The following is a 15567-nucleotide window of genomic DNA, read 5'->3' on the forward strand; positions in this document are numbered from 1 at the left end:
CAATTCTAAGCCAAAAGAAGAGTAATTCTAATCTAAGCAATTGCAAGCTGACAAAGTCATTTCCCTGCAGGAATCAATAAATTCTAAATTCTGAATAAGTGACTGCTGTTAATGCCAAGCCAATTTGCAAGGTAAGAGGTTTGAAAGTCAGAATTTGAGAAACTGCGTATCAGAGGTGAATTTCCCTACAAGTTATGTCACTAGATTCCACAAATACCTTTATCTTCATTATTAGAGACCAGATTGAATCAAACACTTGATAAAGTACATAGATGCAAATCTCTACTTCAGTCAATGTCAGTGTCCTCCCCCACTGATCCTGTGTCTGGCCTTGTGGTCATTCTGAGAGAGGGGTAGTATAGCTTCATTGGCCCAGGAGCCATCATTCACCTGGGGGCAGGTCCGGGTCACTGGGGGTGGCCTGGTGAAGGCGGCGGGGTTTGGCTACAGCCTTGGAGCTGTCTGACACACTGCGACTGGTGGAGCTAGAGCAACTCTCATGGTCATCCTGATGAAAAAAAAAAGAGTAGAACATCAGGACAGCTATTGTAAATCACAGTTTCACACATACCTCTACAGAGTGGTAGTAGTAATAGTACTACAGTAGTATTTTTTTAATAGCTCCTGCTCAGTTCTGGGTATCCACGAGCTCAACTGCCTTCTAAATACTCTTTGGTTACTTCAACTAAGATGATTACGCATTACAAAGTGCAACAACAACAGTCTGACGCAACTGTGACCTCTATCTGGTTACTGTAAATAATCAAGTTACTGGTGAGTATCTGTCCTCCAGCCTGGCTGTGTATGCAATGAGCAGATGAGTGATTAGGGTAGCATCAACCATACACCACTGTTTTTGAGGCTCCCTTCACACTACCCTTCCTCCAAAACCCATTTAACAACCAGCTTCATGGGCTCTGTAAATAAACTTTGGTCCTTGGATGAGAGAGGTGAAGGTCTCTCCTCCACAACGGTGTATGTCATCAGTATTCAGAGACGACTGAGCTGTTGAACCCAGGAATGCAAGTAAAGGTTTGTGTGTATTTGTGTGGGTGCGTGTGGGAATGACTATGAAATGGACATGCCGTTCAGATATGAGCTTGCAGCTAAACAAAATGAGCAGAGATCCAGGTTGAGGAGGTTATTTATTGCTTCTGCTTATAGAGTGGCTTAATCAATCTCAATTTATAGTGTATGAAATAAGTACATTTGAATCTTACAGGAATAAGCTTATAGAATTCAGAAGTAAAAACAGTTATTTATAATTACTGATTATTACTATAACATAATGTGATATATTATAGTATGTTATCTTATATGAATTATTATTAAGAGTAGTATACTATATCCACTAAAGAACTGGATGACTAATTTAGGTTTAATGAGTTATGGAGAAGGGGTTGGATTAAATAAGTTTTCAACTTCAGCCCACTCCTTTTTGGACATAGGAGTTCAAACTGCCAAGTGCACAGTTTTGTTTGTTTTATTTTCTTTGTTGTTGTTTTTTATTTATATTATTTTATGTGGTTTTGTAATTTTCTTGATATTTATATTATTTATTTATGAACTCTGATGCATTGTATGCATTATGCATGTATGCACATGTACACATGGATATACATAAGCTTGTTTTTCTTGTTTTGCTTTCTTTGTTATTTACTTACTCTTTTAACATGTTTTGAAATAAAGTTTTCAATCAGTCAATCTAGTGGGCACTCTGTGAGTCAAATTAAAGGGACATGAGGAGAAAATACAGAGAGATTTTGAGTTGATAATTATAGGATTAGCAGCAAGGAACTTTAATGAGATCTAAGGTAACTTTTAACACAATGTGATCTTAAATTTAGCCCATCTGAAATTCACAAATGAACAAATTTCAAAATTCCAAGTCAGGGTTTTGAAATTCTTTGACAATATGTTTAAACACTGTTGTAATCGTGAAAGCCAAAAAACAAGACTCATATTAAGCTATCAAGTGAGAAACCTTGGAGTATCTTGATTAGCAATACTGAAACTGTCTTTGTAAAACTTCACCTTGTTACGACTAAGGTCCTGCTTCTTAATTTTTTGCGGAAACAGGACTTGTTTATTGTTCACAACATACCAGAATGAGACTTTTATTTTAGAAATCTGATCATCCAGAATACAAATATTTGTCAAAATTTCTATGACTTCTCTGGCAGTTGCGAATGAAAGACAATGGGAGGGCGATCTACATCAGAATTAAAGCACAAAGGACATACTATGACGACTATGGACAAAGCTGTCTAGAAGCACTATACTCTACTTTATTAAACAAATACCTCATATTCACAGTAGACCTGAACCTGCAGCATGGTTAAAAAAAAAAAAAAAAAAGTGAAAAAAATGATTGCACTGAAAAAGCACACCATAAAAGGAAAAAAGAAAAGGCAGCAAACAAATTAGAACCATTCTAAAAATAGAGGAGTAGGGGAAAAGGTGGAGAGTTGAGTAAGTTAACCCCCCCGTATGGCATTGATTAGGGGTTACTGCAGCACTGTAACCTTTTCACAGTCAGCCTGGGCGGTAAGTTAGTCAGACAATCTAGACAAAGAAAGGCAGTGATCACATATGTTTAGCATTTAGAATGGGGATCACTGTGGCACAATCACTCAGAAGTCCCCCCTTATATATATTAATATAAATAGAGATGCGTCAAAAGTAAATATATTTGGCTGCCAAACGCACATACATTTATTTACACATACTCAAATCAGCAAAATAAAAAATCCACAGCAATATTATTCAGTAAAGTTACAATGACATTTTGTACTGAACACGATAAACACATCGTCTTGTTCTGTCACTGATGACAGTTGAACCCCTTTCTCGCTTCATGTGAATATTGAAGATTAGGTTTCAAACATTCTTTGCATAATTACAGCTGTGGATGCATGTGTCCATCGTTGTAGTAAAGTAAACAGGCAAGGGCATGAAGAGCTCTTTGCTGTACAGCTGCACTATGTAAGCTTTTCTTGTCCATCAATTCGTGCCAGTTTGCTAAATAGAAGGATAATGAATAATTATATCTCATCATGGTCTCAATGAATAGAGATTAACAAATAATAGGATTTTAATTTGTTGCTCATTCCACGCACCATTTATTAACTTTAAGATTAGATATGTTTATAATGACATGCTCATTTTCATGGTGTTTATTTCATCACAATATCCTTCTTATGCACATCATTAGAAACTCTCTCAAGGGAAGATGCTCATATACCTAAAGAAATGCCTTGCTCTGCAGGCCGAGGGTACAACTCAAACTGCCATTAATGGATAAGACTGCCAAATCCACAAGTATATCACAATTAAGTGCTCAATGTCACTATGGGCACTGAGCTATTCTCAAGAGGCAAAAAAATGTTGTTTCAGAGGGAAGCCTGGGGCAACTGAAGCCTGCCTCAGCTGCTGCCGTAAATTGATACCTCCAATGCCCCGGCAGGGCACAGGACAGGGAGGGAAGGCTGCAGGGATAGAGGAGAAACAGACAGAGGGACTGTGAAAAGGGGGGGCTGCTTCCTCTGGAACCATGTCAGCTTAGCTCTTGACCAAAGATGACGGTAGCAAAAACAGAACACACACAAGAGACAAAGAGATAAGTGGAAAAAATAACAGTGAGAGACAGTGAAACACTTAAGACCAAGAACAGTTGAGAGACAGCAAGAGTAAAAGAAACTTGGAAATGATTAAACCAGAGCAGAGGTACACAAAAAAGGAGCAAGTCCTATCTGAGAATGACAGGCGAGGGGGCCCCCTACTCATGGTGTAAGTGGGCACCCGTTGAGGGTTAGGGCACAGGAAGGCAAGACCTAACCTTTGTCCTCCAGCAGACGTCTAGCTCAGTCAGGGACCAGAAGGCAATGTGTTGACCCTGCTTGGAGGGCTGACGTTATGTACATTTGCTGCACTTCACCACTCAAAACTTAAAACCTTTGTAAATACATTAAGTGTCACAGTTGACTAGAACTAACTAGAAATCTTGGACACAAGAAATTCATAAAGTCCTCATTTTGCAATGGAATTATACAAGTAAATGGTGACGTGAATAATACATGAAATGGGTGGGGTTGGGGGAGCTTTGTCATTGTAGTCTTTAGGCAAAAAAAAAACAAAATAAATTTGTCATGGTTTCAATTTCCATTAAAAAAAAATCATTTTTGGCAGATTTTGCAGCAGACTTGTCTTTTTCTGTAACTCTTGAATCACCAAAACACAAGCATTTTTAAAACTAGCCGAATTCACAGTTAATGGGAACATACTGAATACCATTTGAGAGTAAACACTATGTTATTGTTATTTTTCCACTGCAGGTCACTCGCAGACTCATGCTGTCATCAAAGCAACAGGCCTGGAGACTGGAGGACAGCCACTGGAGGGCGAACACCTATAGAGTGAGAAAATAAATGGAGGAAACCCAAGAGCACCTTATCGCAGGCAGTCCTTCCCCAACCCCTCCAAATCACAGGATACATACACACACACACACACACACACACACGCACACACTGGGTCTGACATGAAGAGGCCTTGTCCAACATCTCAGTGCCAATACAGCAGCATCCCTTGGGAGGGTCCAGCAATTAGCCCTGTCCTGTCCTAACTTTAAAAACACATATTTCACCATCAGCTATATAGATTTCGACCTTGGTTACTAAGGCAAATATTTATTAATGTCAGTATCAATTGATTTTTTTTTCAGTTGAGGTTTGTTTGTTTGGTTTTACATTATCATAATTAATGTAAAAATGGTTTTTAACTAGCAGCTCCTGATGGTATCAGAACCACTCACCATCTGACATTAATTTGCCATTGACTTGTTGGGTCAGATACATTGACTTTAAACCAGAGAGAGCAGCAGCTTTTCCCGTGTCAATTAAGGAAGAAATTAAAAGCAGAAAAGAGAGAAATTAAAACAAAACAGACAAGGTCTGTTTCTTGACGTGTCAGTGACAAACCAAATGGCCCAAGATATGTAAAGCACTCGCAATATATCTCTAAGGGCTTTTCAAAAGAATCTTACCTGATAATGTGCCTCCATTCACTCAATTATCGGTGCACATATCTGCCTAGTTAAGGAAATCAGCCAGTGAGATGGTCCATCAATGTGGCCAAGAGCACATTGGCATTCACATTACTTCAAGGATGTTCCTACAGACCACCTCCAAATGAGGTCACAGTGACTGGATCTCATTCTGAATACCTCCTGAGGGCAGTGCATTCAGACCTGTATAAGAGCATCCTGTTTATATCTTAATACATTAAGACATTAAGTGATCAGGTCTCATGTCACCACTCCATGATGCATACCTACAAACACATATGAAGTGAAAAAGGTGACATGTTCATAAACCAATCAAAAAAAACAATTTCAAGTGATTTCATCATACAAAACAACGAATTTTGGTGAAAATATAGGAAAAAGACAACATTTCCTTTCGACAGAAAGCATTTATTGAAACCAGAGTTCCTTCTCAAACGTCTCTGCAGCACAATACAGATATCAGCTTCAGAGATTTCTGTCTACTTTCCAACTAGGGTAATACAGGAAAAGTAAACTTAGTACTTTCTTAGCACTCTTCCTTCAGTACTTGCATAGGACTGCATTTAAAGTTTAAATGCAGCATTTTTACTTAGGTATCTTTATACTGGGGTATCAATGTTATCAATTAGAGGATATGAGTACTTTTTTACTAAAGGTCTCAGAATTTGATCTGTCATCTAGACTATAACAAGTACTACAACTTATCTTGCAGAGTTCTGATTGAATTAACACAGTTGCCCATTAAACAAGCACAATGTTGGGTCTTGTTTCATTTACAAAAATCAGATAACGAAGCAGATGTAGTCTGGAGTCTGTTACTCTTTTGTTTGTTTTTCAATGCAACTGTGTTATAACTTCAAATTTAGAATGTTCACTGAGAGCTGGACTCCCCATAGCCAAAAAAATACAATGTATATAATCCACACCCTTTGCTTGTTTATAAATTAGGACTGTGTTCTTATTATGTGTATCATGACATTTTGCACCAACAACCTCTGTTCCATCACCTTGTCATCACATTTTTTTAAAACTATTTTTACATATTTGATCTTTTCTACTTGTCCTTTTCTAGCGCTTTATTCTTCTGCAATTCAATTCTGCCGATCTTTCATCTCCTTAATCTACAATCCACTCTTGTGGAATGCGCTGTGCATATATAAGTATGTAGGCAGCTAGTCTAGTTTTAACAGTGATGATGACACTTGCTTTCAAAAGATTCCTTCTAGCAGGCAAGAAAAGAAATGACAGGAAAAGCAGCTCATGACTTCAAACACACTGTCACAGATGAGTGTGGTTCCAGTAATGACTGATGGTATGTGTCCACTTCTTTTGCACTTAAGCTGCAAACCCACTGTTGATGATGCCACTGGAATGTAAGCAAAGGGAAACAGAGCTCATCGCAGTTGACTCAAATTACCCTTTTTTTAATGTCCCTTGGCTTTGGACACATCCATCAGCTCAACAAGAAATTAACTGCTAATGGGGTTTTAATGAAACTGTAACAAATGTAAAAAGCCATTACACCATGATTAAAGACATGGGTTTCATTTCAGAACTGAGAAAAGGAAGGGCACTGCCAGTAGAAGTTGTAAGGATAGAATTTTGCATACTTGTTGAAATGCACAGCAAAAGTTCTTGATTATTTTGCTCTGTAGTTTCAGATAACGAGAGACACCAAAATCATATACCAATAAAAAAAATACTGAGCTCATAATACATCATAATACAAAGGCACTCAGACTCATATTCAACAAAAATATTTTTTAAGTGACCCACTCTTAAAGGCTACAGCCTTACATTTGGGATTCATGCCAAATGGGGGGGGGGGGGGGGGGTTTAGAGCCTGAAATGTATCCAGATGAACATCACATCATGTGACATTCTGAATAATTATCTCAATGAAAAAAAAGTTAATGATAAAAATCTGGTCTCTAAACCCCTCTAAATATATATTAAAACAGCACTTAGAGAAAAAAAGATCACCACATGCATTATATGTACAGCAGTTATAAAATATTATAGTCCTTAAATGTATACTAGTGCCACAGATTTTTAACTGAATTGTATATTTTTTGTTGAGTGGACTATCACTCTAACATATACAGTGCAACTTCAGTAGTTCCTGAAAATTTTTTTCTTGCAAAGAACATCCATTTATTTATCTTCAACTGCTTATCAGAAGTCGGTCGAGGAGGTAGCAGTTCAATAGGGGACCGCCAAATTCCCTTTCCTTGGCCACATAAGCCAGTCCTGACTGAGGGACCCTGAGGAATTCCCAGACCAGCATACAGTTATAATCCCTCCACCTGGTCCTCAGTCAGCCCAGTGGCTTAAAAAGTAGTTTACTAAACGATATAGCTACATTTACAATTTTGGTATCTGAAGCGTTAATGATTCCAGTACATAGTGAAAGGCAACAAAAATGTCTGTGTTTTAAAGATGAGTAAATAGTGGTTTAAAGCACCATTATAAAATGTACAGCAACAAAATCAACAGAAAACAACAGCAAAATAAATACAGAATTTTTTAAGAAGCTTCTTTGAACTTTCAATTTGTGTTAATTTTCGTTCCCCCTCTGGAAAAAAGTGTCACATTTAGCTAGAATGAAAACTGCTTTTGGTATATACACCACAACCTCGAGTTGTCTGCTTGGCTGGAGCTGGCTCAAGCTCATGCATTTGTTTTGGAATCAAGTGAAAGGATGCTGTTTGCAGGATATGCAGTATTATTGATAGGGCATTGTATCATGATAGATAAATTTAAAAAAATGAGGTGTCAACCATTGGAAAAGAAACACAGTAGGCTGTGTGTCATAATTAAGGATTACACAATTCATTTGTTAAACTACACTGTCTGCAGGAAGGAGAGGTCCCTCACTTAAACACCTCTAAATGCATACGGTTAGGTGCAAATTATTAGATTAGATATTAAAGATTATTTCTTGAAACATCTTATTATAGTTCACGTGAAAATAGGCGATCCAATTGCAAAAACAATCATGATACATCGGTTCAATCCATGATTAGTGTTCTGATCACGAAACAGAACAAGGCTAGTCAAGATCAAACAAATTATTCAAAATTGGTTTATTATTCAATATTATTTTAATCAAACAGATTAGGTAAGATTCATAATTGTGTCCAAACCAAAACGACTGAACAGAAAATCACTTGGTCTGCAACTGAGTTCTCTCCAATCATTTTCATACACTTCCTTTGTTCTTTGTTTGTTTGACCTATTTCGTTTTTTTAATCAATTTGAGTGCTATTGCGAGTTGAGCAGGTATAGCAGTGTAGCTTTTTACTACAGTCAAATTTTAATTTTCACATTTGAATGACCTGTGTTCCCTGAATATATTCATAAATTGGAATATTTGCTTACTATAGGGCTGAGTGGGGTAACTACATGACTGCAGTGATGTATGCCTACTGCAGAGTTGAGATCATTACCGCAAGGACTTCTTTAAATTAGCATATTTCATTGTTTCCTTGCTGGAAAGAGTTCAAGGAGTCCATATGATGCATGATATGAAGTGCCACCTTATTAAACAGACCTAATAACTCAAGTTGTCCTAATTTACTATCATCCTATGTTCAAGTTCTTCTGGAGAAAACACTGCATCATGTGACTCATGTCACTTGTTGTTTGAATAACAGCAAAATATCAGGTTCCATCGTACACGTGAAAAGGCTGGTGTTAGGGTCCGCTGGAGAACCTCTGGTTGCCAAATAGGCAGTAGCCAGTTTAATAACCCATAAATAGCATTCTAAAATGACAGAATTAAGATAAATGGTTCATAAGCGTAAATCCCATGATTACCACAATTTTAAAAAGACGCTGGGGCAGAAAACTCCTGAACCACAAAAAAACTTTGCCTTTTCACCGTGGTAATAAAAATCCATACCATCACAGCCCTAGTTTACAGCCCTAGCCTGTATACGCTATTACAGCCGAGAAGCGTTACAAAATACAATTCATCACTGCTGTTACAATGAAAGCACTGCAAATGCTTCTACCATATGCCCTCTTTTTTTCAGAAGCCCAAAAATACATGTTCATCAAAGAGGGGTCAGGGGCATGGAAAAAATTTGAATCCATCTGCCAAAACGAGAATGCATAATTATAAGATTATTTCACTCTAAAGCGGGGAAAATCACAATGACAGTACTAGTGATGTCATGCTAGTGTTCCCTGCCAAAAATACCTCCAATGTACCAAAGTCAAACTGGCTACATTTAGTATCTGCCTCCAGCAGGCCCAGAAAAACAACAAAGGAAAACTAGGATCACAGTTACAGACCAGACTAAAGCAGGAACAAAAGGACTTCTGACTTCTCTGGAGGTTTTTTTCTTTTTTAAATATTTTGTTCAATAATTGTCCTTTCATTATCTTCCCTTGAGAGAACACACTTGGCTGCAATTGTCGTAGAATACTTGAACTGACATAAGACCACTTTAAGTGTAAATAGCCACAAGCCAAGCATATGTTCAATGTTGTCCTTGAATCTCATCTATGCTGTAAAGCACAGGTATTAATAAACATTCAAAGAGGTCCAGTTAGAGAAATTTTCCTTCTGCCAAGGTAATTATAATGTGAGACTTTAGTGGTTTAGCGCTATGAATTGAAGTAGCCTTGAAGTTGCATCTATGTGGTCATTAACGGATTCAATTCAAAAACATTTGAACAGTATTTGTGTTCACACTGAACTGGTATTTCCCTTTAAAAAAAATCTTATTTTAATAGTTTAATGACTAGGGTTGTACTTGAACAGAAAAACAAAATAAACATTGAAAATCTGCATCTTAAAATAAAGTGCTTTATTTTAGAAAAACTTGCTATAAAGGTGTAGCAGCTTGAATTTTTTTTAACTTGTTGGCGGTTTCAAGTATTTTTAGACTGAAAAAAATCTCATTATATTGAACTCTTACATTGTTTATTTTCTGTGCCCTCAGTTCAGATTTGACCTGGTAAGATTGTTCGAAAACTTTGCGCTTTGCCATGTAGTGGCATCTCACCTTGCTGCTTTTAAGTAATCCCCACTCTCTCTGCACCCTCATTTTGAACTTTTTGTGCCTCAAAAATCAGTCAAATCAGTCCATTCCTGATTAAAGCTCTTTTTTGTGATCACCTTTCCTCTCCAGACAATGCCATTTGAAGATACTTTTCGCAAGATGAATACAAAATGAGACATGCACAACCCTTAGTAGTTGCTGGATTAAAAACATGATCAAGCAAAGGGAGATAATAAAAATTTGCAAACAGTGAAGCTCCCATTGAAAGGTTTAATGCTGCAGTGACGTTTCCAGCCAAGTGTTCTTCCTCGTATTTTTCCCGATTGTTGATTATTGTCTTTCCATCTCCTCTGTTTGTCCCAGACCTCATATGTACTACCTATAATGTACAGATCTGATTGGCTATGTAATGTCAAGTGAGACGATTGGGCAAGGGTGCAACTGGTCTTTGAATTTCCTGTAATACTAAAAGGCTAGAAAAGCAGAACTTGTTGAAACAGAAATGCTTTATCAAAATGTGACAGTAACAATGTCTGATCTAGACACAGACCATGGTCAACCTATGAATGACCTATGCTGTAGAGCAGGGGACCCCCACAACTGGTTCTAAAACCAGCACTGGCCTTTGGTCATTTCCAACCGCGCAATGAAAACCCAGTTGGAAACCAGAGGGCAGATGTACACATACAGTGCACTGAGTGAATGGGAGAGAACAGCTGCTCCTGATGGCTCTGATGAAGGATCACCTGCACATACTGTCAGCAGAGAAATACTTCCCCTCTGCAAAGGACCTGGGGATCAGGCGGGAACAAGGCAAGGCAAGGGAAGGCAACTTTATTTATATAGCACATTTCATACACATGGTAACTCAATGTGCTTTAAAAAACTAAAAGTTCAACATTTAAAAGCAAGAACAAGGAGCATTTAAATACAAGGTACAGAAAAGAATGAATAAATAAAATAAAATTTCCAAAATTACTAAAAAGAGCACACAGTGCAAAGTAAAAGATAGAGAGCTTGTAGAAGAGGTCCATCATAAGCATAAGAGCACAGAAGAGTTTTCAACCTGGATTTAAAAACATTCACACTTGGAGCTGACCTCACTTTGGTTGGCAAATCATTCCATTAGTGTGCAGCATAACACCTAAAAGCTGCTTCACCATGTTTGGTTTGAACTCTGGGCTGCACTACCTGACCTGACTCAACTGATCTCAGAGTCCTACTGGGTTTATATGGTACCAGCATTTCACTAATGTATTCTGAACCTAAACCATTTAGTGATTCATAGACCAGCTGACTGGGAGCCAGTGTGAAGTCTTTAGGACTGGAGTAATATGTTCTGATCTCTTCATTCTGGTCAGAACTCGAGCTGTGGCGTTCTAAATGAGCTGCAGTTGCTTAATGCTCCTTTGGGGGAGTCCTGTCAGAAGACCATTACAGTAGTCGAGTCTGCTGGAGATAAACGCATGGATGAGCTTCTCCTGGTCTGCTTGGGTCATGAAACCCTTCACTCTAGATATGTTTTTCAGCTGGTAGAAAGCTGTTTTGGTGATTGATTTGATGACAGCTGAAAGTCAGATCTGAGTTTATCAGCATACCAAGGTTTCAGACTTGGTCTTTGGCTTTTAAAGACAGTGATTCCAGCTACTTACTCTAAGCAATCCTCTTTTCTTTACTGCCAAAAACAATAACCTCAGTTTTGTTGTGGTTAAATTGAAGAACATTTTGAAACAGACACATAATTTACTTCCTCACCATCACATTGCAGCTCTGATAGCCATTGGCTCCACAGCCAAGCAGACTGATATTAGAAACATGCTGCCCTTGTCACTCGAACACTTAACACCACACTACAACCATGTTGTCTCTGGAAAACAGGTTCAGAATCATACTAAATTTACTTATCATGTATTTTGTACACTAGTTAGGACTTTCATTATGCTTCATATGTCTTAATAGCGGGTTCCAAACTTTTTTGGCTGCGCACCCCCTTCTATATTCCAACTGGGGTGACGCAACCCCTATTCCCCACACCTTCGGGGGGAAAAAAATGAATCATAAGACGAGGTGCATTTTGAATAGCCTGCATTTATTAATGAATTAATACGTCAGCTTTTGAGTTCAAATTTTACAAAGGAAATGTTTAATTACAAGGCTTTATTGTGTGGGAAAACCCCACTTTAAACACTCCAAATCGCCATCACATTTTTTTATCTCGCGCACCCCGCACCACACGTTGAGAATACCTGTCTTAACATGACATTATTGGTGATAGTAATCATTTTGGACCAGCCTTGAGCTGGGAAAGCACCAGCAATTCTTGGGAGGGCCGAAGTGGACCCAAAATTAGACCAACCTGAGTTGTAAATGTGAGATTCCTAATATAATTTATAATCAAACTTCAAGTACTACCAACCAATCTTGTGTTACTGTTTACGCACAAGTAGCTGTTGTTCCTCTAACTAGTGTGCATACATTGCTATTAATCTTGTGAATACCAAGGGCAGTATGCATATATTTAGGTGGCTACAGTAACTACTGTTACATGTGCACCTTATTCTGGTTAAGGTTCATGTCCTGGTTAAGGTAATATTCCAAATAAGGTATTTATAAGTGCTCCACTTGTGGGAATATTCCAGTTTACATTTTAGCTAACATATTCCTGATAAACTATTCTTTGTGCTTGGGAAATGGCACATGGCACAATGAGCCTGCTCCACATCTGGTTTGCTGCTATATTACCTCACTACACTTGCGATTTATGTCAGTTATTTCAAACCCATTCATAAACAGAAATACAAAGGCATCGCAGTAAAAAAAATAACCAACAAACAGCCTGAAATGCAGTACAAAAATATTATATATTAACATAAACACTACTTGTGTGTAGAAGTAGTGTACTTCATGGCTGTATTAGAGTAGGCACCTTTACCTCTGGGTCATCATGGCAACGTACAAACATACCACAGCAACAACAATTCCTGCCTCCACCAAAGGTTTGAAAATGTTTTCTGTGGCATTACAATGTGTAGTTTTCTTACTACAATTTCAGCATAATTTAACAAGTTTCTTAATCAAATCCTCCTTAACAATGTTTGACGAGAGCACAAAGACATGGCCAAAGGAGCTATAGCCTTGGCCGTGTCTGTATGCCATTTATGCCAGTCAGAGCCCCACAGAGACTATAGATGAAAATACCCAGTGATGTTAGAGTTTACAGATCTAGATGGGAGAACAAAATGTTCACTTGTCAAGAGACTTATTCAATAAACTGTGCTATCTGGCAAGTTTATAGCTCTAGCAACCAAATAAGCTATCAAGATTCCATGTAAATTGAGCATTATTCTGTTCAGGAGCATTTTCAGATTAACATTTTCATGTGACCGAATATTCCGTTTAATGCAGGCAAATGTAAGGTGTCTTGTTCTGGTTTTTATTCAGGTTTTTAAAAACCACAGTATCATCTAATTGGGTTATGGCCATTGTTTACATGGCTCACATACAATCGAAATCAATTCAGGACGTGCGTGTAATCCTGATCACTGTTACTCTACAAGTTTTTTGACAGAAGGTCATCAAAAAAATTACAGAGCAAAGGGATATCACATGTAACCTCTTTTTTTCTCAGTGTTGTTGAACATATTAATTGTAGGTCTAAGTCACTGCTGTCTCTTTTTTTCTTTCAGTGGAGTCCATTCAACATCTGCCCAGTGACCTCTTGATGTTAACAATATTACATCTGATACACCTGGCTGTGTTACCCAAGACAGATCACACTAAGGAAAGGTGAGAAGAAGAAGAAGAAGAAGAAGAAGAAGAAGAAGAAGAAGAAGAAGAAGAAGAAGAAGAAGAAGAAGAAGAAGAAGAAGAAGAAGAAGAAGAAGAAGAAGAAGAAGAAGAAGAAGAAGAAGAAGAAGAAGAAGAAGAAGAAGAAGAAGAAGAAGAAGAAGAAGAAGAAATTTAGATAGACACAGTAGCATTTAGAGAGAGAAGAAGAAAGGATAATATAATTAAAAAGAAAAAATATTTATGAAATAAGAAAAAACAAAAACTAAAATAAATAAATATCAACATTTACATTGGGCAATTACAAAAATATTTCCATGAAGTATGAAAAAATAAGATGTTAAAAGAGCAAAAACAAGACAAACCAAAAAGAAGAAAAGTGTGAGTGACACAGAAGGAAAGTGGAGGGAAATGAGAAAGAGGGAGACATTGTTCCTGATTTAGATCTGAGAAGGGTCTGGTCCTTCAGATGTCTCCATCAGCAAACCACAAGCCCAGGCTGAGCGTGTGAAACATGCTGCTCATGCCGGCACTGCTTCCCCCCTATTGCTAATAACTGCAATGTGTTAACTAGAATAAAATACGACACAGATCCCTGATATGCACATATTTACAAAAGCACACATCTTAGTCAAGTGAAGAATCCATAAGGGGAAATCCCCCAACATAGGTCAAGTTTAGTTCATTTCTGCGCTGTGGTCCTTTGCCAGATGTTTTAGCCTGGCATTGCCATGAGCCTATTCTCACCAACTATCTTTGGGTGCTTACAAAAATGCCTCAACAGCCATCCTCTGTCAGTGAGTCCCAAACCTGTCCAATATTAGATAAATGGTTGGTATCAACGAGAGCATTTTCTGAATTGAGAAAACAAATAAACATAAGCCTTCTTGTCCTGGTTCCCCTGGAAAAATTAATTGTCACGTGGCTCCTCTAAGTGACCATTTCCCTAAAATGTCTGAAATAAAATTCCTTATTGATTCTGGGGTCTGTTTGAAAAAAATAATTTGCTGCCTTGTTGCTTTACTGTGCATATGGCTCAAAAGGTATCTTCTAAAAATACTGGAACTTTGAACATCCTTTTAGGATAATGCTTACAAATTTGTTACATCAGCACACATCAAATTCAGCTAGCTGGCAAAAGGATGACTAGCAAACATATAGAACCTCTTTTTTTCAGGTGCAGTAGGCTAACAGATGAGATGGTAAAATGTCTTCCCTCCGTAACTTAACTTGAATATCAACCAAAAAAGAAAACAGAATTAACATTTGTCAGCAATTCATTTGTCTCCAGAGTTTGGTTTGTCATCTTTGTTTTTTTTTTTAGTTGTCACTGAGTTGTACATATTTATGGAAGCAGCCACATCAATGCTGCTTTCAAAACCTGTCATTCTGGACACAGGCTCAAGGTATGTAAAATGCCAAGTCTGCTAGATTGGCAGTTTCAAATGCTCCTTAAGACCTCATTGTCATCATGAATTAAATTACTGAGACAAAATTTTACTTGTTTCAAACATATCCTTTGTAAATGGTAAATACAATCACTGCTATCTTACTTGTGGTTTGACATCAACCTCTCACCATGGAAAATTTTACAGTCCCTGGTCAACTAGATTCATACAAGACATATTTGCCCACTGAGCGAGGTAACCACCAGCTCATAGAACTGTGGATACAAAAGCTGAAGCCACTCAGACAATTTAACAC

General features: G+C 37.7%; 1 protein-coding gene across 4 annotated transcripts in view; it reads right to left on the reverse strand.

The window, feature by feature from the left end:
• The window catches only part of vps13b (vacuolar protein sorting 13 homolog B), a 327627-nt gene that overhangs the window by 297243 nt on the left and 14817 nt on the right, over positions 1-15567 (reverse strand). For 2 of the 4 annotated variants that reach the window (XM_086219123.1, XM_086219124.1), the window contains exons 4-5: positions 2304-2327; positions 391-508 (exon numbers count right to left, since the gene is read on the reverse strand). In XM_086219123.1, coding sequence (XP_086075249.1) covers positions 391-508; positions 2304-2327 — 142 coding nt within the window. The remainder of the gene's footprint in view (positions 1-390; positions 509-2303; positions 2328-15567) is intronic. The other 2 variants (XM_086219125.1, XM_086219127.1) reach the window with 1 other exon arrangement.

This window comes from Aulostomus chinensis, chromosome 11 (genome assembly GCF_037954235.1).
Source record: "Aulostomus chinensis isolate RoL2024-O1b breed Wild chromosome 11, RoL_Achi_v1.0, whole genome shotgun sequence".
NCBI classification, from domain to species: Eukaryota; Metazoa; Chordata; class Actinopteri; order Syngnathiformes; family Aulostomidae; genus Aulostomus; species Aulostomus chinensis.